General features: G+C 41.5%; 2 protein-coding genes and 2 non-coding genes across 4 annotated transcripts; 2 read left to right on the plus strand and 2 right to left on the minus strand.

The window, feature by feature from the left end:
• Positions 1-4,628: 4,628 nt before the first annotated feature.
• On the plus strand, positions 4,629-10,110 carry ZNF311 (zinc finger protein 311). The gene is made up of 4 exons (XM_065885985.1): positions 4,629-4,712; positions 5,052-5,178; positions 5,807-5,911; positions 8,534-10,110. Exons 1-4 carry the CDS (start codon positions 4,698-4,700, stop codon positions 10,108-10,110), a joined length of 1,824 nt encoding a protein of 607 aa, XP_065742057.1. The 5' UTR covers positions 4,629-4,697.
• Positions 10,111-15,168: 5,058 nt separating this feature from the next.
• TRNAL-AAG (transfer RNA leucine (anticodon AAG)) lies at positions 15,169-15,250 on the minus strand. Its single transcript has one exon. It is a non-coding gene; the product is annotated as a tRNA-Leu (tRNA).
• A 277-nt stretch (positions 15,251-15,527) lies between these two features.
• On the plus strand, positions 15,528-15,939 carry LOC136129667 (translation machinery-associated protein 7-like). Its single transcript, XM_065885986.1, has 2 exons — positions 15,528-15,556; positions 15,666-15,939. The coding sequence occupies exons 1-2, from the start codon at positions 15,528-15,530 to the stop codon at positions 15,937-15,939; spliced, it is 303 nt and encodes a 100-aa protein (XP_065742058.1).
• A 5,264-nt stretch (positions 15,940-21,203) lies between these two features.
• TRNAE-CUC (transfer RNA glutamic acid (anticodon CUC)) lies at positions 21,204-21,275 on the minus strand. Its single transcript has one exon. It is a non-coding gene; the product is annotated as a tRNA-Glu (tRNA).

A 21,275-nucleotide genomic window follows, 5' to 3' on the forward strand; every position in this document is an offset into this window, starting at 1 on the left:
ATTATCATTTTCAGTTTATCTTCCCCTGCTCCCTCATCTCCCATAGATACCTCAGATTCTCTGATTCCTTCTTTTTGCTTTGGTCACATTCCTCTGTTTTCTCCTCCCTTCATCGAATATGCAGGAAAATAAGGTATGGATTACCACTAGCTTAGTACTGCTGATGAACCCCAAATCCAGGGCAGTATTTGACACATCAAGCCAAAAAGCAGCTGCCCTGTGGGTAAGGAGAGGCCCTTTGGCTGGCACCACCAAGGCTTAAATCCCTGAAAGGAGGCTGGTATCCACTGGAGCCACTTCAAACTGGTCCAGGCAAAGCCACGATTGACTTGGAGCTGGATCCAACCAGCAGAGAAGAAACTGGGACAGTGTTAGAAGACTGGAAAAGAAAGCTGGGTAAAAAGATGCAGCAGGTAAAAAGAGGAGTGTCTGGGGCTTCCCTGGTGGCGCAGTGGTTGAGAGTCCGCCTGCCGATGCAGGGGACACGAGTTCGTGCCCCGGTCCGGGAAGATCCCACATGCCGCGGAGCAGCTGGGCCCGTGAGTCATGGCCGCTGAGCCTGCGCGTCCGGAGCCTGTGCTCCGCAACGGGAGAGGCCACAACAGTGAGAGGCCCGCGTACCGCAAAAAAAAAAAAAAAAAAAAAAAAAAAGAGGAGTGTCTGCAGTATATCACAAAGAGGAAGAACCGAGCCCAAGAAAGGAGGAAAGCAGTGGGAGTGTGGTGGGCCTGGATTGACCTTGTGGAAGTGTTCTCCTTCAAAGTACTTTTTTTCTTGGATGGCCTGGTGATCATTTTACATTATAGAACAATTGGATGCCATTTCTGTTTTTCATAAGGTATATCAGGGACTGAGTCCCTGATTTTCTCACCCCTCTTGGTAGTTCTGGGAGTTGATTTCCACGAACAGAACTTCATAGTTGGTTGCAGCTTCCCCTACATTTTCCATCCCTCCATAACCTCTCCAAATGTATTCTTTTCCTTGCAATAGGTGGTGGTATCAGATGAGACTCCAGGACTATCAAACCAGCTTTGTATCTGTGATACCAAGCTCCTGCAGGAAAGAGGTAATGCACACAGGGTATTGTGGCAGGAGTTATGGCAGCTGAAAATGGGGCAGGGACACAGACTAAGTGGGAGATGCTTCCTGGGGCCTGGAAATATGCTCATTATTGAGTATTTATAGGAAATCTGTTATTTCTATACTAGGCTTGGCTCGGTATTGAGAGGAACTAAATTGTTAGGTTTCTACCCTCATCTTAAACCAAATTTGGAAAAAAATAAAGATTCATAAAAAGAGATTCTTCAAAGCAATTTATGAAAGATATTGAATGTATTCATTCACTTATTATATGTACAACTTTATGTATGATAAGTAGCTTACATATGTGTACATGAATATTTCCACATATAAAACTTGTGGTATAATACAGTAACTCCTCCCAACCACAATTTTACCAACATGTAAAATTTGAGTGTAGGTAATTTTATTTCTGTACCTGTGTTAACCCTGAGATTTTTAAATTAAGTATAGGTATACCTGAGAAATAGAAGATAAAGCCATGGCAAAAGAAGGAGAAAAGGTATTGTCATGAAGCTTTGAGAAGAATAAAGGAAGATGGGGAAATGTGGGGCTGGGCTTTAAAAATGCTCTTTGGTGGCATATATGAAGAGAAAAGTGGATAAGATTTGTATAGAAGTGGCTGATGGTATTTAACAATTCTGGAGTCATAAAATTAGACCCTGAAAGGCACAGACATTTAGAGGACTAGGCCCCTGGACACCCCAAAAATAGGCTTTTAGTATATATTACCTACAAAGAAAAAATACGTAAAATGAATTTCTAAGCATATTATTGGAACTTCCAGAAGAGAAATCTTGAAATTTCCACTGTATAGGTAATCATAAATGAAAATTAATAATATAGGACATATTTATCACAAATTTAGGAGAGGTAGAAAATAATGAATATTGCTTAACTTCGTTGTTCATTTTATTTCATTTTTTAAAATATATATAATTTTATGGTTCACATCTGACCTGAGTATCCAAGTCCTCTTTTTCTCAAAAGATCTTGAATTCTCTTCTTATAGGTGATTTTCAGGGCCATAAAGTTTACAGTTACTTAACATAAAATGTAAATGAGTTAATCTCGCCCTGGATAATATCTATACACTGCTTTAACAAATAGTTTTGTTATGGGCTGAATGTTTGTGTCCCCTCAAAATTCGTATGTTGAAGCTCTAGCCCACCCCGCAGTGTGATGATATTTAGAGGTGAGACCTTTGGGAAGTAATCATTTTTAGATGAAGTCATAAGGGTGGGGACCCAGTGATGAGATTAGTGTCCTCAGAAATGGAAGAGACCAGAGCTTTCACTCTCCCCCACATGTGAATTCCCGCTAGGGAATTCCCCCAAGTTCATTTTTAACTTGAGGGCAGAAACTGACCTTTCAAATTCTGAGGCTAAAAAATAAAGTTTAAGAATCACTACAGTGGAAAAAAAAAAAAAAAAAAAAAAAAAAAAAGAAGAATCACTACAGTGGAAAAAAAAAAAAAAAAAAAAAAAAAAAAGAAGAATCACTTCAGTGGGGGGAATTCCCTGGTGGTCCAGTGGTTAGGACTTCTGCTGCCGTGGCCAGGTTTGCTTGGGGAACTAGGATCCCACAAGCCTCAGCGAGGCTAGGAAAAAAAAATCACTGCAGTGGTTACCAGGGGCTCGGGAGAGGGAAAAATAAGGAGTTGTTGTTTAATGGGTATAGAGTTTCAGTTTCGCAAGATGAAAAAGTTCTGGAGATCTATTATGCAACATTGTGAATATTTTTAACACTATTGAACTGTACACTTAAAAATGGTTAAAATGGTAAATTTCACATTATATGTTTTTTACCACAATTAAAAACAGTTTTTAATGTGATGAACACTTAGGGGAAAAGAAGCCATGACAAGGTAACAAAACTTTCCTAATTTATGAAGAAGATGTGGTAAAAATCCAACTGGATGTATATGGAGGAGAGTTTGGGTTAGATAGGGTGTGTGCTTTGTCAAAAATTTAAGACTTGTACATTTTACTGTATGTAAATTTTACTGTATGTAAATTTTACTTCAGAAGCAGGAATGTAAACAAATATTGAACTCTAGTTAATGATATGTATCATAAAGTGTTAGGGGTGAAGTATGCTTATGTCTTCAACTTACTTTGAAATGAAACAAAATATAAAATGAATTTATGGACAGAGACAGGGATAGTTAGATGGACAGATACGTGATAAAGCAAATATTGCAAAATGTTAATTGTAGAATGTAAGTGGTGGATATATGGATGTTTCCTCTACAATTCTTTCAACTTTTCTGTATATTTGAAAATGTTCATTATAAAATGTTGATTGAAAAAAACCCAATTAGGAGGTTTAAGTTTATTGATGTTATAAGGAAAAGAACTGTTATGGAACATTTGAGAGCAAAACATGTATCTACTGTGAGCTCTGTGCCTTCCAGGTGGTTTGGGAACTTTTTGAGACAAAGAGTTATAAAGTAACAGGCTTTCAGAGGAGATAGTGAGAAAACTGTGTGGAACCCACAATGATTGAACACAGGCCTGTTCTTGATCAAAAGCTAAGGGTGGCCTAGACCAAAGAAAAGTCTTCTTGGCCTATTTCTGTGGAAAGAAGCCAGTTTACTCCTAAATTGAGGTTTTGGTAAAATTGAAATGATAGTTTTGGGGTCCTGAGGCCAAAGGGTTATCCTAGAGACTTACCAGTAGATGATTTCAGACCAGAAAGAATGGTCTTGGACTTGGGAATATGTTGATGACTATCAAGAAAGATAAACCACCATAAACACTGAAGCTACAGAGAGGCTGAGCTGGATTGCAAGGAATAAAACAGGGCCCCATTAATCAGTAATGTGAAACTGTACTTCTTGCCCAATCCATATGAATTATACCTAGTCACGTGTACACTCTGAGAAAGTTTCTTTTGCATTTTAAAAGCTGTGTGTGCTCTGCTATGCTGGGAGGGCAGTTGGGGCGAAGCGGAATCACTTAATACTAGGGAATTAACAGGAAAGAGACTCAGAATCAAAGGGGGAAAGTGATTTTCTCTAAGAAGAACAAGGGAAAAATGTTTTCTAGTAAACTAACTTGAGTTTGACCAGCCATTAAGTTACCTAAAGAAAAAAGCTTTGGGCCTATCCCTGGATATTTCTGATCCATACCTCTCCTTCATTCCTTTCCCTCCACCTCCACCCCAAGTCGTTTTGGACAAAATGACTTCAACGTTCTAATATAGGAAGCCAGGTTATTGTATAAGCTGGGAGTCAGTGATCTGGGCCATTTGCGGAGGGTGTAAGGTATTCTAGGATGAAACGAGACCAGAGAAAAAGGTGTAGTAGATGAGAGAAGAAGAACGCACTTACAGTCGGCTTGGCTGCTGGCCAGGGCCTGATACCCCAAACTGGAAACTGAGACTAGAGGAATAATGGAGAAGGAGGATACTGTAATGCAGTAGACTTAACCCCTAGGTTAGAGCTTTGGAAGCTTCTACATTTGGGGAGGAGAGGATGAAAGCAGAAGGTTTCAACACTGTGCTGAATTGACTCTTGGCTTATTTCTCTTCTCTCAGCTCTGCCATCTCCTCATTGTCCTGCCTTTGCCGAAGATGGAAGCCAAGGAAGCCTGCCAGGAGCAAAAATCATACTGATGAGCCAGTCTCAAGTGAGCTAAGACCCCTTCCTTCCCTCCTGGAAATATATCACTGCCTCCTAAATGTGGCCTTATTTTCACTGCCTTCCCTGGCTATGCACCTCCCAAGTCCACGTGCTCCCTCTCATAAGGGATACTTTGTTGGGTGACAAACCATTTGTGGATTGTTTCCTCTTTCGTTATTTTTTGCTATTGAAAGCTGATGTTACCTTTCACCTCATCCCCAAATATACACGAAACAGTAACAGCCTTTCACTTCTGTAAACCTCCCTACAAATTCCTTTCTTCTGCCTCTGTTTCCTGAGGGAACTATGGAGTTTTCTCCAGGACAGCAGGGACATATTGTTTCAGGAGGCAGTGACATTTGAGGATGTAGCTGTGAATTTCAGTAATGAGGAGTGGCAGTGTCTGACCCATGCTCAAAGGCACCTCTATAAAGATGTGATGTTGGAAAATTATGGAAACGTGGTATCACTTGGTAAGGACTTTCCCTGTACTTGGCTTAGTACTTTCTCCCTTCCTTTTTCTTTTAATTGCTTTATTTATTGATGTGTATGGGGTCTCATATTGAAAATCAGAGCTCTCATTCCATATCATCAATATCTTCCCCCAAATTAGTTTTGAGTTGCCCCTGTTACGTAGCAAGATAATTTTCTGGCTAACCTAGTTGTTTTCTGATTCTTTGCAATGAAACTCTCCCTGGGTGAAAAGGAGACACTTAACGTCTGTTCTCCCTGGATTCTCGCCTCCTCAGGCCTCTCATTTTCCATTAACTGCTCTGTATTCAGCTCTTAGTCATGAGCTCCTTCCTAGCGGCTGAAAACAGATTAACCTCCCTCTACAGACTCCCATCCTCCTAAAAAGAACAGGGAAAATACAACCGACTATTTCCCAGAATCTCCTTCTTTGCCCTTCTGAGTATTGACTTCTCTGAGAAATTTCCTAGACCTGTTTATTTACATGTTACCAGACCCCTGAATAAACCCTTTTCTTTACCCAAATGGACATTTCTTTCCTGTTTCCATATGCAAACAGAGGGGTCAAGGTAAGCGTTAGCACAGTTCTCTGTTGCTCTACACACTGTCTTCTTCCTTCTCTACAACCAGGATTTCCATTTCCTAAACCTCCTTTGATCTCCCATCTGGAGCAAGAGGCAGAGCTCTGTGTTCAGGATGGACAGGACAGGGAGTTCCTGAGCTGCTCCCACCCAGGTGAGTGCCAGAGAAGCTGTCAGTCCCCTTCTGTGTTCCATGTGACAGAATGGTTATAGAATGTTCTTAGTGGTGGGTCATCCATCCCGAAGGGCCCAGAAGGAAATCTATTTAGGAAATCTTAAGGCAGAGAAAACGAACAAACGGTTTGGATAATTATTCTGTCATTATCTAATTGGCTGTTTGCAACCTATCTAATATAGGCTTTTTGCAATTTAGTCCTCCAAAAAGGCTCAGACAATTCATCTCCCCTCTGTGTATCATTTACTCCAGTGCTCAGAGAGCATTGCCTTTCTGCCTCCAGTTGTTTTCTTTTTTTTTTTTTAGGACCTTCCCCCATTTGGAGACCTGAGCCTTTGACCCTTGCCTTTTCTATTCTCTCTTATTGTGAAGTTAGTTAGTTTCTCTCATGGCTTCAGCTCTTAGCTCTGATGCAGATGCCTGCCACATTGATAATGCTAACCTTTACCTCTTTCCTGGGCAGCAGTCTCATGTTTCTAACTCCTGGTTTTTATTTGAATATCCCATTGTCAGCTGGAAAGCAACCTATCTAAAGTCAAATTCATCTCTCCCTCCAAGGCTGTCTCTTCATTAAGCTCTCCCTATTTCTATATCTGGTTCTACCTCTTTCTTACTTTGTCTTTCCATTCCCTGAACCTCTTATCTAGTCAGTCATGAAATATTACCAGCTCTTCATTCAAGCTATTTTCTGTATGTGTCATTCAAAAAAAAACTTGTCCTTTGTTTCTAGGCCAACTCCAGCTGCTGTGTCCACAATGCCTACTCTTCCTTCCTCCCTTCCTTCCATCTAAAAAACATTTATTGAGCAACTATCATATGCCAGGTACATATGAGCAACTATCATATGCAGTCAGATAAGATATGGGCGAGCCCTGACTTACGGAAGCTTATTTTCTAGTGGGGAAGGCAGGTAAGTAAATAAGTAATTATATAGGACAGTATGGTGGGAGTTCTTGGGATATGTAGATAGGGATATGTACCTGGTATATACAAACATAGAGGAGAAGCACCTAAATCTGACCTGGGGACCAGAAGACTGCAGAAGGAATGACAACTGAATTAAGTTATGTAGGATAAGTGAGGTCATTTAGTTGAAGGAGGGGCAGAGGGGAATAACAAGGAGGAAAGTATTGAGGAGTAAAAGAATGTGAACTGTGAATAGTTCAGTGTGACCAGAGCCAAGGACTTGGAGTAGCCAGTGGGGAAAGTACAGGAGCAGTAGACAGGGGCAAGATCGTAATTGAATGAGCTTTTGATAAACTGCAGACCTTTAACTTTATTCTTATAGTAACAGCTAAGATTGATTAAGTACTTATTTTGGTGTTGGAAGTGCTTTGCATACATTGACTCATTTAATTATTGTGGATAGTCTAGATCCCATTTTATAGATATAGCAACTGAGAGAAGTTACAACATCCTCCCAAGTTTGCACAGGTATTAGGTGTCAGAACTAAGATTTGAACCCAGACAGTGAGCTGGGGCTCTTGACTGTACACTTTACTTCCTTTCTGTCTGGTTAACTATGGAGTGCCATTGAAGTGTTTAAAGCTAAGGACTGATGTGATTAGATTTGATTTTTAGAAGGAATAATCTAGAAGCGATGTAGAGGTTGGATTAGAGGGGAGGCAGACTAAAGGACATTTGAGGGTTATTAAAGTTAGCTGGTGAGAATGCACTGGCAGTAGAAGTGAAGGAGACGGGATAGAGTTAAGAGATTGATTTGGACTCTGGTTACCAACTGTAAAAAGTAACTCCAGCTAGCTTAACCAAAAGAAAGATAATTTATTATTCAGGGTGTGTCAGGGAACTTAAGGGCAGGTATACATGAGGCTCAAGAAGGGATTGGAATGCCATCAGGCCCCACTCTCCAGCTGTCTTCTCTGCTACGCTGTGGGTCTGCTTCATTCTCCCTTCTTAGCAGATGGATCTTCTCTGCTTCTCAGTCCCGATGGCAGAGCATTCCCTCCCCTACACGACATACCATCCCACCACCACTGGTTCTCAAATTTAAGAGCTAAAGCTCTAGCTCTCTTCAGAGCCTGGCCTTACCTGCTTTCACATCATGATTCCAAAGTTCATGAAGAGAGAATCTGTCCTGGTTTGGGTCAGGTCTTGCCCAGATCTAATCTGCCCTACCCAGAAGGGTGGAGTTACACCACAGAAATATGGCTCTCCAGGGCCCATTCTCAGGAGCAAAGCAGACAGACCCCTAAAAAGGAGACTGCGCTGGCACTTGAGCCCCCGCTTTGCAGCTCCCGTCACAGGTAACATTTATACAATGTTAGTGAGTACATATGAGAAGTTGAAGATGATTTCCGGTTTCCTGTCTTAGGTGACTAGGTGTATGAAGTTGTCATTCACTAAACTAAGAGATTCTAGAGCATGAGTAGATTTGGAAGGATTTTTGTGAAGTTTACTCAGTTTTAAATATCTTAGTACTTTTCAGTAGTTCAGCCTATTTTGACCTTGCCATAATGTTAGCAATTTTTCAAGCATGGGAAAGTCAGTTACTCTTCCAACAGCTTAACCATTGCTTCACCTCTGCTAGCCCACTTATTTCCTTTCCTCTGAACATCTGACATTTTTATTTTCTTGTGTAAGTATCAGCTGCCAAGACACGGCCTGAGAATGAGAAGGCAAGTTCAGAACAGGCAGTTTTTGAAAATGGAGAAGTCTGCTGGGTGAAATTTAAAAGTCTCCTAAAAGTTGTTTCCCAGGATCCAGAGGTTGGAGAAGTTTGTGTACAAGATGTCAAATTAGAGAATCAATGGGAAATGCCTATGAGGGAGAAACTGAGAGAAGAGAAAGAACGCTGTGAGAAAGTGACCTTCAAGAAAGGAAAGAACCAGAAGGTACTTAGAAAAAACTCAAAATGCATTCCATATAGGGTTCTTACAGAAAAGAAACTCCATGAATGTGCCAGGTGTGACAAAAACTTCAGCTGGCATTCTGACCTAATTCTCCATGAGCGAATTCACTCTTGCCAGAAACCCTATGTGTGTAATGAGTGTGGGAAAGCATTCAAGACCAAAAATCAGCTTTCTATGCACCAGATAATCCACACAGGGGAGAAACCCTTTAACTGTAGCCAGTGTGGGAAGGCCTTCAACAGTAGATCAGCTCTTTGCCGACATAAAAAAACGCACAGTGGGGAGAAGCCTCACCAGTGCAGCGACTGTGGGAAGGCCTTCAAGACCAGGAACCGTCTCAGGATGCATCAGATCGTCCACACTGGGGAGAAGCCTTATGAGTGCAGTGGCTGTGGGAAGGCCTTTCAGTTTAAGCATTCCCTTATCATCCATGGCAGAAGCCACACTGGGGAGAAACCCTATGAGTGTGAGGAGTGCGGGAAGGCCTTCAGCGGGAGTTCAGACCTCATCAAACACACAAGAATCCACACTGGGGAGCGACCTTATGAGTGCAGTGAGTGTGGGAGGGCCTTCAGCCGAAGCTCAGACCTAAGCAAACACACAAGAATCCACACTCAGGAGAAACACTGTGGGTGCCCTCAGTGTGGAAAAGCCTTCAGCAGCAAGGCAGAGCTCACCAAACATAGAAGAAGCCACACTGAAGAGAAGCCTTACAAGTGTAAGGAGTGTGGGAAAGCCTTTCGTCATAACTGTAAACGCAGGGCTCATGAACGAGAACACACTGGGGAGAAGCCCTATCGATGTGGGGATTGTGGGAAAACTTTTCAGGATCGGCACTGCCTTATCATCCATCAAAGAATCCACACTGGAGAGAAACCGTATAAATGTTCAGAGTGTGGTAGAGCTTTCAGTGGGAAATCAAACTTGACCAATCATCAAAGAATCCACACCGGAGAGAAGCCTTACAGATGTGAGGTGTGTGGAAAGGCCTTTCATCATAGTTCAGTCCTGAGGCAGCACAGAAGAATCCACACTGGTGAGAAGCCATATACCTGCAGTGAGTGTGGCACGTCTTTCCGTCAGAGCTCAGCTCTGATTGGACACAAGCGAGTTCATACTGGGGAGAAACCTTATGAATGTGAGGAGTGTGGAAAAGCTTTCAGAGTGAGCTCAAATCTTACTGGACATAAGAAAAGAAAACATAGAGTGTGGGGAACCCACAAACTTGATGAGAATGGGAAATCCCTCTCTCCAGTAACCTGTTCTCAGACCTTTTCATTCATCAATATTTTGACAACCAACACTTGAGGATAGTGATTCTGGTGTTTACACTTTCACATTTCTCCTTCTACTTCTTATACTTGTCCCTCTTGTCTCCTGTATTGGTTCTTCCTGGTTCCCTGACCCCCTAATTGTGAGACCCCACCAAGCCTTTGTCCTTGACCTTCCTATTCAGTGTCTCTTCAGTGAGCACATTCACTTCCAAGGCTTTGTCTATCAATAATAGTACTGTAATAAATACTAGTGCTTGACACATGCCAGGCATTATTCTTTACAATTTTTAATCATTTAATCCATACAACATCCCTATGGGATGAGGAAATTGAGGCATAAAAAGAAGAAACCTGCTGTGGATCACTTAACTGGTAAATTCTGAACAAATGCCCACTGAATGCTTGGACTTAGCTGAGCAATTTCCATTATCCTGCACCACATCTCTCGGATATGAAGCTATACCTCAGTTCAGCACAGAACATTTTTAAAATTGATAAACATTGATCATCTTTAGCAGGTTTTGCTTTAACTTAAAGCCTGAATGGTACTTCTCCTTAACGGATCAGAATTGCTGAGATTCGGTGGGGGAACGGAGGCAGGGCAAGGGCAGATTTTAAAATTACAGATAAGCAGAAATCAGGTATACACTGCCGAAGCAGCAGTGTACGTATGGAAAAAGCATGAAGCCTGACCCACTTTGTTATAAATACACTAAAAGGTCTTCAAGATGTTGATTTCTTAAATATTTGCTATATCTGTTTGCATGATATATGAAATGCTCTTTCAAATAGATTAGTAAATTTATATCTATCTTTTCAAGTCTTTCAGTGTCTAACATCTATCCTTTTTCTTGCAAATGTTACAGGTCCTTACTTCAGACAGAATTAAATTAAATACCCACATGCAATAAGGCTGTTAAAATAGAAATTGAAAATCCTAGAAGAGGATGCAAATGTGTCAACTTAATTAACATAATGACCATAATTGAGAATTAAATTTAGTTCAAAGTTCCCTGACTGGTAAAGAGATGAGCAATGGGTTCCCCAGCATTTGTCAAAAGTGTTTTACAAGCTAATGTTTTTAAAAAATAATAAGTTTGAGAAATGCTGGCTAGGTGGGGGTATTTATTCCCTTAAAGACTTCTCAGGGTTTATACTATGCTAATGTCCTTTCTGAGTCTTAAACAAAGGAACTGTAAGAAGCATTGCTTTCCCAAAGTGATGGACAAAAGAATTCTGTTTGGAGGAGCACCTTCATGGACTCTTGTTTCACAGAAAACATCTTGGGAAATGGTTACACATTATCTAATATGCAAGGAGTCCAAGATACACAATTTTCTAGTAACAAATTCCAAAGGGAATTACATGACTTATTATACAAAAGACAGATTAAACATTGTTTCTTATGTTCAGTTTCTACAGGAAATTAGAGCATGTCCTTTATATGGCCATTTCTTATATATATTTTTTGAAGAAAACCAAGATGAAAACATTTAGGATATAACTCTAAAATTGTTTCTGTGGAGGATGACACTCTGTATATGTGACTTTTGGCTGATATAACGTGACTTAAGGGCAGAGTTTAGGATATGTCTGGAGAATTGGCAGTGCTTTTCCAATCTTTTTTGACTGCAAGGACCCCTTATTTGATGATCAATAAATTTTACCGACACTCTCTCCCCCATGCATACACACACTACAAGTAGTTTTACTTTAATGCTTGATGGCAAAATGTTGTCATGTTCTCCTAGAAAATCTGAGGTTTTGTTAATTACAACAGCATGTATATGCTTTTGGAAAATGTATACACATGTTCAGGATGCTTTTTTACCCACAGGCCATGAGGTTCATTTGGATTTTGGACTCAAAGTCCTTAGCCCATCATGAGAACCCTCCAGTGCATCCTTTCAAGTCACTTCTTCAGTCAGTCTTTTAACAGAATCTGGCAAGATTTCAATTCCAGTTTAAATTCTGGACAGTCCTGGAGTGTTGATGTTTTGTGTTATTGATCAGAGAGTCATGTTCTTCAGACACCAGTTAACTGGAGGGGGTGGCAAGCCTGACATTCCTCTGTGAAAGTTGAGAAGCCTCTGTACTGAGCCCAAATAGAAGACTTTTAGACTTCATCCTCACCAGTCCATCTTCAACATGACCATTGTCTCCCTAAAATATTCCTATGATCTTGACACCTGCTTTTTTAAAAATTTTATTTATTTTTATTGAAGTATAGCTGATTTACAATATTTTGGTTGTTTTAGGTGTACAGCTGCTTTTAAAACTCCCAACTGCCTCTCAGTCCTGCAGTAAGAAATACCAAATTACTAACTTGAACTCCAGGAATCTTTTGATACTTCCTGGACACTTAAAATGAACATTATGAAAAAAAACACTGAAGGAGTTTCAGATATTTTACCTGTGGAAAAAATCATTTAGAAGGGATCCTAACGTGGAATAGACTCTGCTATACAGTTGTAAGTTTGGTAGACAGGCATAATGTAGAAGGAATTCAAAGATCAGATGCATAGTTGAATAATCAAACATGTTAGTGTTTCTTGAAACCCTAAGATTCTTGTAGTTCTAATTGTGAAGTTACTAAAACAAGAGTTGTTGATTTAGTTATTTCTTAGAAAAATCACCAGATAAAACTCACTTTTTTAAGCCTAGTTAATTCTAAATGGAAAGACAGAAAAATTTCACCATGAACATTGATACCATGAGATTGTTTTCACTTTACCTGTACAGAAGAACTAAAGAATGCCCATTTCACTCAGTTTTTAAAAGGGTGATAAAATACAGATTTCAGAATTAGAACCACAAATGTACAGAAGTGTCTTTCTTAGCTCCTACCTATGGACTGTAGTTCTATGCCCTGGGATAATTGCAGAGTAAGATTAACCCATTGCTCACAAGGTAGTCCTTCAAAAATTTCAAGACAAAAGCTTCTCTTTCCACCAGGTAAAATATCTGAAATTTCTTCATTGCCTTTTCACAATGTTCATTCTAAATGTTCAGGAAATATCATAAGATTCCTGGAGTTCAATTTAGGGTTTCCTACTATTGGATTGAGAGTTAATGGAGAGTTTTTAAAGCTGGTGTCAGGATCATAGCAATAGGAAGACAATGATCATATTGAAGATGGGTTGGTGAGGGTGGAGTCTAGACATCTTGGCCTTTGTTCCATTTGTCTGTTGTCTAGCCCTACACCAATGCAAAACTGCTTAATTACTATAGCTTTAAAGTATCTTGACATCTGTAGGGTAAGTCCTACTGCTTTGTTATTATTTTTCAAGACTGACTTGGCTATTTTTGTCTAAGACTATACTTCTTCATGGATTAGAAGACTCAGTGTTATAAAGATGTCAGTTCTCCCCAAAATTGATCTATACATTCATTGCAACCTAAGTAAAAATCTCAAGGGTGCGTTTTTATGGTAATTGACAAATTGATTCTAAAATTTATGTTGAAATGCAATATAATTCTTGGCCAAGGCGGGAAGAGTGGGGGAAAGGGATAGTTAGGGAGTTTGGCATTGACATGTACACACTGCTATATTTAAAATGGATAACCAACAAGGACCTACTATGTAGCACAGGGAACTCTGCTCAGTATTATGTAACAACCTAAATGGAATAATGTATAACTGAATCACTTTGCTGTACACCAGAAACCATCACAAGATTGTTAATCAACTATGCTCCAATATAAAAGAAAAAGTTTAATTTAAAAAAATATATAATTCTTGGCCAAGAATAGCCAAGACTGTAAAAGGTAAAATTTTGTCTTTTACAAGTAAGTTTTGGAAAATATTTGTATGCCCTCAGGTCCAGACAATATTTCTCAAACACACCAAAAAAAGGTTAATTTTAAGGAAAGTAATTAATTTAATTTTCTGATAAATTCAACTAGATTAAAATGAAGAATTATTTTTTCAAAATCACCATAAGGAAAGTGAAAATAAAATTTTCTCATGTAATGAAAAGATACTTGGAACAAATATACTTGGCAAATTATTATCTAAAATATTTTATGTTGAATCCCATGAATTGCCAAAGAGGTTGAATAGTGGCAATTTAACATGTTTCAACTTAATATAAATACTCCTAAGAGTCAATAAGCAAAAGACAACCCAAAAATAGGCAAAAAGCATGAAGTATTTCACAGAAAACTGAAAAACGATGATGACCAAACAGAAAAATTGTCCAATCTCAGTAATTAAGGAGTTTTGACCACAATGATATGCTGTGAGATACCTACTAGGTTGACAAATTCTCTTAAATCTGGAACTTCATTCAAAGTCCTTACATAGAGAACTTTTTTTTTTTTTTTGGTAGAGACTCAACCATATTTGGGCAATAACTTATCTATTACATGAATCCCACTACGCTGTAAGTTCCATGAAGGCAAGGAACTTGGAGCTGGCAGGAGGGAGAGGGGGAGATAGGGCGGAAACAATTTCCAAGCTAAGTCCTGGAGGATGAGAAAGAGACACGAGGATCTGCTCAGAGCAAAGAGAGCGCCCACCCCAAGCCACAGAGGTGTTGGATGCAGCTGAACTCGAAAGCGCCCAGAGGGGCGAAGTCACCTAGCGCTGGTGCGATGTGTCCGGCAGCTGCGGGACGAGGTGCTGGCGCTTTCCAGAGCCTTTTCTCGCGTCTGAATAACTAGGGTTCCAAACACAAAGTGCGCTGCAGAGAGGCTGGAGGAAGAACAGTGATTATTTTGAACATAAATTATTCCTTCGGAGGCACTGGCAGGATTTGTACTGAATTACAAGGGCTTTCCCAGGCATCTGACATCTATTCATTTGTTTGTAATAAAGACTGTATGCATAAAGGCACTTTTTGTTCGTTACTTGATTGCTGCATCCTCAGGGCCTAGAATATACTGGCTGCTCAAATAGACAAATAGATTATTTGAGCGGTTATTTTCGGTTGAGCATTGTTCTAGGGCAGTTATCTACGGCCCCTGGGTAAACAGAAGTCAAAAGAGGGGAAGATAGGGACCGACTTTGTAGTATGTTAGAACTGTCCACATTGGGCGTGAAGAAAGGACGTCTAACACTAGGAAGTTTTAAGAAAGAAAAATACACACTTGGCAGCGGTGGGATTCGAACCCACGCCCCCGAAGAGACTGGAGCCTTAATCCAGCGCCTTAGACCGCTCGGCCACGCTACCACTTCCGGCTTGCTCTTCTTTCCACATTTTCCCTAGGAGTGAAAGTCCTCCCCTTCCAACTCCCACACACGTTTCCCACCCGGGACACTTTTCTGGCGTTCTTCCCACTAATACTTCCATAGAACTTCTGCCTGGTGTTCAGCCACCACCCATCCTGACCGCTGACACCCTGCTTCCCCACAGCTGGGAGTAGGGCGGGAGGAAACCAGGGCATCCGAGACTCCCGCCCCTTTGGGCCGCGGGGCCCGGGTGGGTTTCAGATCCGCCGTGGATGGGGATGTCCAGCCCGAGCCGCGACACAGCTGAGTGAGTCCGGGAGTGGTTTGGGCTCCTCCCGAGGGGACTCTAGGAAAGGAAGGCAACCCGACGAAAGGCGCAGAGAGCACAGTCCTCAGGAGGACCACGGTCTCTGCAGAAGGGCCCCCAGGACCAAAGGCGTTGGGCGGTTCATTTTGAAACGCCAAGATTCGAATCATTTAAAAATACAGTTGCGGTCGGGCCGCGAAGGTGGCAAGAAGAAGCCCCTGAAGCAGCCCAAGAAGCAAGCTAAGGAGGTGGACGAGGAAAATAAGGCATTCAAGCAGAAACAAGAGGAGGAGCAGAAGAAACTCGAGGAGCTAAAAGCGAAGGCAGTGGGGAGAGGCCCCCTGGCCACAGGTGGAATTAAGAAGTCTGGCAGAAATCTGTAAGCTGTTCCTGGTGTCTGAAGCTTTGATGATCCTTAATTCCATTCCTGTTTAAACATCTGGATTCCCTGCCATAACATCTGTTGCCACCTTTAGCTAGAATGAAGCGTTGTCTTGGAACCTACTGTACATTTAATAATAAACTTTTGTAAAAAAAAAAAAAAAAACATACAGTGGCTCATCTTGTCTTTCGTTCTTCTCAGCCATTGCTGCCTTAGCTATGAAATCTGCATAAACCCAGCCCAGAATCCTGCCAAAGTGTGTTCTTAAGTCTTTGTTCTACCCTGAATTCTGTTCCACCTGGAATTAAACCAATTCATTTGAAATGGCAAAATATATATACGTAGTTGCCGTCATAACATAATGCAATACATTGATAAAGTTGCTGTCTTAGGGCAGACAGTGGGGCGTGGGTCTCCCTGACCTAAAAGTTTTGGCTCAGACAAGGGTGTCATAAAACAAGAACACATTGTGCAGATTATGTCAAAAATAATATCTCGATAGAGAAAGTTAGCTAATGCTGGAGTTTCTGTTTGTTTTGGCATTCATCTCCAAGAAAGTCAATGCTGATAGTGTATTTATCCACTATTCCAATGAAAACTAGGCTTTCTTACAAATTCCTATTCTAGAGTTGCTCATATGGAGTTTATTGCATAGTGCATGGGTGTTCATTTCCTGTGCCTACTGTAACAAATTAGCACAAACTGTGTGAACTAAAACAACAGAAATTTATTCTCTCACAATTCTGGAGGCCAGAAGTCCAATCTGTATCACCTCCCAAATCAAGGTGTCCTCAGAGCCAACCTTCCTCTGGAGACTCTAGGGGAAAATCTGTTTCCTTGACTCTTTCAACTTCAGGTGGCTGCTGGCATTCCTTGGTTTGTGGCCACATCTCTCCAATCTTCAAAGTAGGCATCTACGAATCTCTCTCTCTCTGCTTTGTCTTCAATGGCCTTCTCTTTCTAAGAAAATAAAAAGTAAAAAATTGATTTAGTAGTATCTCATTATGCTTAGCTGCAATACTTTAGCAACTACCAGTGTTATTTCCTAAGGAGATTACCTTAGGAAAATCGCTAAGAGAAAGGATTCTCAAGAGAGTAAAAGCAACATAGTTACCCCTACGCTTGCTAAAGCCTCACTTTCCCCAGTTTCTCCATATATCCCAAGCTAGGAGCCTCTTTTCTCACCTGCTGTGTCATTCTGAGCCCTCTCCCTGGTTCTCTTTCTCAGTCCCTCACAACAGCAGTCTCCTCCCCACTATGAGACTATGTACTCCCACCAGTTCTGGATCTCTGAGGGCAAGATGGACAGAGTTTGATGGAAACTGACCACTTTGTGACAACTTTAACCCTCAGAGACACAGAATGGTACCCTCCCGCTAGGTGCTAACTGGTTCAATGCTTCATCCGCGTCATCTTGACCCATCGAAGGCATCAATTCAGAGACCAATTTTCTCTTTCTAGTGCTCACATTCCTACATGATAAACCAAGAGGGGGGAAACAGAAAAATGAAGAAATAAATTGAGATAAAGTGACTATATCAAGGAGTGGGCATCAGGAGTCCACTCATTCATTCAACAAGTATTGACCAAGTGCCTACTGGGTACCTGGGCACTAAGCTGTGCACTGGATATTCAGCAGAAACACCTGACCATTGCTGTCCTCACCCTAAGAGCTACCAGGGAAGGCAAACATTCATCTAGTTATTACAACTCAGTGTTGTGAATGAAGGAGGGCTGGGTTCGCACTTGGCTGAAGGAGCTAACTTAGTTCTGGAAAGGCCTGCTTGGAGGAATTTACGAATACGCGGAGGAATGCGGGGGCTGGAGTGAGACAAGCCTGGCGAGAAGCCTAACAAGGAAAAGTTTGGGTGGAGGGCGGCTGGGGTCGGGATTGCACCTGCAACCCCTTCCCCACCCCACAGGCCCGCTCCCGGAGGGAAGACACAGATTCCTGAAGGAGCCAGGGGTGAAAAGTGGAAGAAAGGAGAAAGAGGAGAAGGAGAATGAAAAGAAGAGGAGGGCTTCTCCCAAAGCCCCCACGGTCCGGTCCGGGTGATGGTGGTGAGGCCCCCGTCAGCTGCCGCTACCTGACGGTTTCCGGATCTATGATTCTAACATTCCGAGAAATAATGAGCCCAACCGTGCTCCTCAGGTGACAATCCCTGCAAGGACTAAAGGCCTACGCCACACAGAACAAAGAATCTAAACGGTATACAAATATATCCCTCTTCCTGTTCCCTGGAGAGGCACTTTCTAGTACCCTCTATCCAACTGTCAGCTCAGTGTATACTCTCTAGGAAGCGGGGAGGACTGCCTCTCTCGCTGGTTCTAGTTCAGTCTTGGGGAACCCACAGCTTCAGTCCGACAGTTGGGTAGGCCGGGCGTCAGAGTGAGATTTGGAACCACCCTCACAGGTTCCTGGAAGTCGAACAGGGAACTCTGATGATCTTCTCTTTAGAGACTAAATTGATGGGAAAGCGTTTAAAATTAGTTCCTCGGGACCGACCGACTTGAGAAAATGTCTGGGAAGCAACTATGCACCTTTAGGAGGTGGATTTGTCAGCAGTTGCCATCGGAACATATACAGAAGTGTAATTCTAGCTTCCCCGGGTATGGCCAGAAAGCTTGACATTGAAAACGTATGCCATCCCATCAGTAGCAGAGAATTTCCAAATTTTAGTTCAGAATTCAAAGAGTTCGGATTTCAAAGTCCTGAACGATCCAGGAGCTTTCACAATTCCGCGCTTTGCTTCCCCTGATCCCTTGTCCTGATGCCGGTCTCCTCCTCATTCCCTCACAGAAACCTTGCTCATTCTTCAAAGCCCACTTCAAATAAGTCAGTTCTCCACCCTGCCTCCGAATCTCTCTCCCTCTCTCTCTCTGTCTCTGTCTCTCTCTCTCTCTCTCTCACACACACACACACACACACACACACCACCGTGATTTTCCACACTTTTTTTTCTTAGCAGATTACTCTTTCTGCCCAATGGAAAACTTGTTCACAATATATGTCTCCTCCATTCAACCTAAGCACCACAAATGTAATTAAAAAAATAATAATGAAATCATATGGATTAGGATAACAGTAGGGCTGAGCACTTTTTGCGCATTACTCCCCATAGCAAATCTGTGAGGTAGGTTTTTTTTTTTTTTTCTGCGGTACGCGGGTCTCTCACTGTTGGGGCCTCTCCCGTTGCGGAGCACAGGCTCCGGACGCGCAGCCTCAGCGGGCACGGTTCACAGGCCTAGCCGCTTCGCGGAATGTGAGGTTTTTGCGGAACTGGGGCATGAACCCGTATTTTCCGCCTCTGCGGGCGGACTCTCAACCGCTGCGCCGCCAGGGAAGCCCTATGCGATAGATTTTTTATTCCCTTTTTACAGATGGGAAAACTGGGGTTTAGGGATATTAATTGAGAGATAGGAGCGTGTTTGCTCATTTTTCATCTTCCATAGGGACTAGTGTAGTGCAAACCTACCTTGGCCCTGAAGATTGATTTACTGACCCCCAATTGTTGTCCTTTTTCTTATAGTCATTCAAGTTCTCCCTCTTTCCTCTTGTACTTATGTGGATTTTGGTTTTGTTATATTTTTGCCATTTTCTCTCTGAGTTGACAAGTAATTAGGTAGCAGTATCACGAGCACAGAACCTACTGTGCTAAAATACAGATTAGAGATTTTCCCCCCCATGGAGAATAAGTAACAGCTCATAACAGAAGAATAAAAAAAGAAGTCACATCACTTTCGAAGAAGAATCCTTTGTCTCTAATCCAATTAGGTTTATGTAGGAAAGTTTAAAATTTAGAAAACGATTAAACACATTCAGGGGTTCTACCCAGTCTCCTCCCTAAAAACAGACATATAAAACTAAATGAAGCAAAGGATTCTTGCTGCATATAGAGGAGACAAAATATGACATCATTAAAAGAGGATGTTGTTCAGGAGTGATTGCCATCAGCCCTATAAGGTTGATTTCCTGTGAAATACTAAGCAGAAAGAAACAGAACAGCTTCAGTATATACAGAAATTTGACAAACTATACTACTTTTATACTTATGGCAAAACAAAATTTCTTAGACAAATTGATCTTACATAGGTGTCAAAGTGTATTAGCTCAAGGAGAGTATTGGCAAGATGACAAAGGAGTGTCCCATCTCAAAGAGGTTTTGGAATTTGTGGATTTATATATGGGGGTTGGGGGAGAGCAGGGAATGTGCAATTAGAAAAAGAGTATTACTGTTTCATTTAACATGATCATAAAAACATCGTGTCCCCATCTGTTGGTAGAGTAAGATCAGGGTCACCATGATCTTTGTTTGGAAGCTTGTGGAGAATTCAAATGTGCATTGAACTTTTATAAGAAATGAGAAGGAAATAATAAGCAATACTTCTGTGGCTGCTATTTAGACAAACTAAGTAACAAAGATTCGTGCCCCAATACTGTCAGACAGGAGCGAATTAGCACAAAGGCATCAAACCTTGTCAAAAGTCAGAAGGATAACAGAATCTGCTTTTTCTCAAGTAGCTGTCAGTAAATTTCTCAGGTGCGCATTCAGAGATGCTGAATACATCGTTTGCCTGTTTCTTAGTTTTTTGACGGCAGTTTTCCTTTAATAATATGGCCTTCCCCTATTTCCTCTCTTAGAAAACCCCAGACAGATTGTAAATTCAGAGCGGAAAACAGGTGGAGGCGCTGGGGAGATAGGCAGTCCGGAGACCGCCTTGGTCCAAGATTAAGTTACCGTGTCAGTATTTCTAGGCCGATCCCCCTTCTCCCAGCTGGATCAGTGAAACTAGAAAACCCGCCGGAGAGAGTGGGTTTCACAATTCCAGCCGCTTTCGGGAATTCAGAAACTCGCCCACAACCAGCCAAGGCAAACTTCCAGGAAATAACTTCCCGATTTCTTCCCTCTCATCTTCATTCGTAACTCTCTTTACAAAGTGTTATGCTAATCAGTTGCCTCCGAAATTTTCTGCTCACTGGACCATCCAACTGAATAAAATTTTGAAGCATTCAGGATAGTGGCGAGCTTTTTGGTCAATGTCAGGTAGCGTGCTCATTAACAAAATTTTGTAAATAACTGAAATTTACATCATTTGTGATTTTGCGGTTGGAATATCAAAAACGTTGCAGAGTTTCTAGGCAGAAACTGCCTCATATGAAAATTAAACTTGTATACACTTCAACATTTAGTATACACTTCGACTTTTAGTCTTATTTACAAGTTTCCCCCTTGGTTTCGCGAAAGCCGAGAGGAAAAAAACAGTTTCCCTGACCGGGAATCGAACCCGGGCCGCGGCGGTGAGAGCGCCGAATCCTAACCACTAGACCACCAGGGA

Source organism: Phocoena phocoena, chromosome 10, assembly GCF_963924675.1.
Source record: "Phocoena phocoena chromosome 10, mPhoPho1.1, whole genome shotgun sequence".
Lineage (NCBI taxonomy): Eukaryota > Metazoa > Chordata > Mammalia > Artiodactyla > Phocoenidae > Phocoena > Phocoena phocoena.

Excerpts from the sequence above, each read along its gene's own strand:
- ZNF311 (XM_065885985.1), top strand. Across the intron at positions 5,179-5,806 it reads TGGAAACGTGGTATCACTTG|GATTTCCATTTCCTAAACCT; the intron begins GTAAGGACTTTC and ends CTCTACAACCAG. Across the intron at positions 5,912-8,533 it reads CCTGAGCTGCTCCCACCCAG|TATCAGCTGCCAAGACACGG; the intron begins GTGAGTGCCAGA and ends TTCTTGTGTAAG.
- LOC136129667 (XM_065885986.1), top strand. The coding sequence starts at position 15,528 with ATGTCCAGCCCGAGCCGCGACACAGCTGA. Across the intron at positions 15,557-15,665 it reads CCGAGCCGCGACACAGCTGA|AAGGGCCCCCAGGACCAAAG; the intron begins GTGAGTCCGGGA and ends CGGTCTCTGCAG.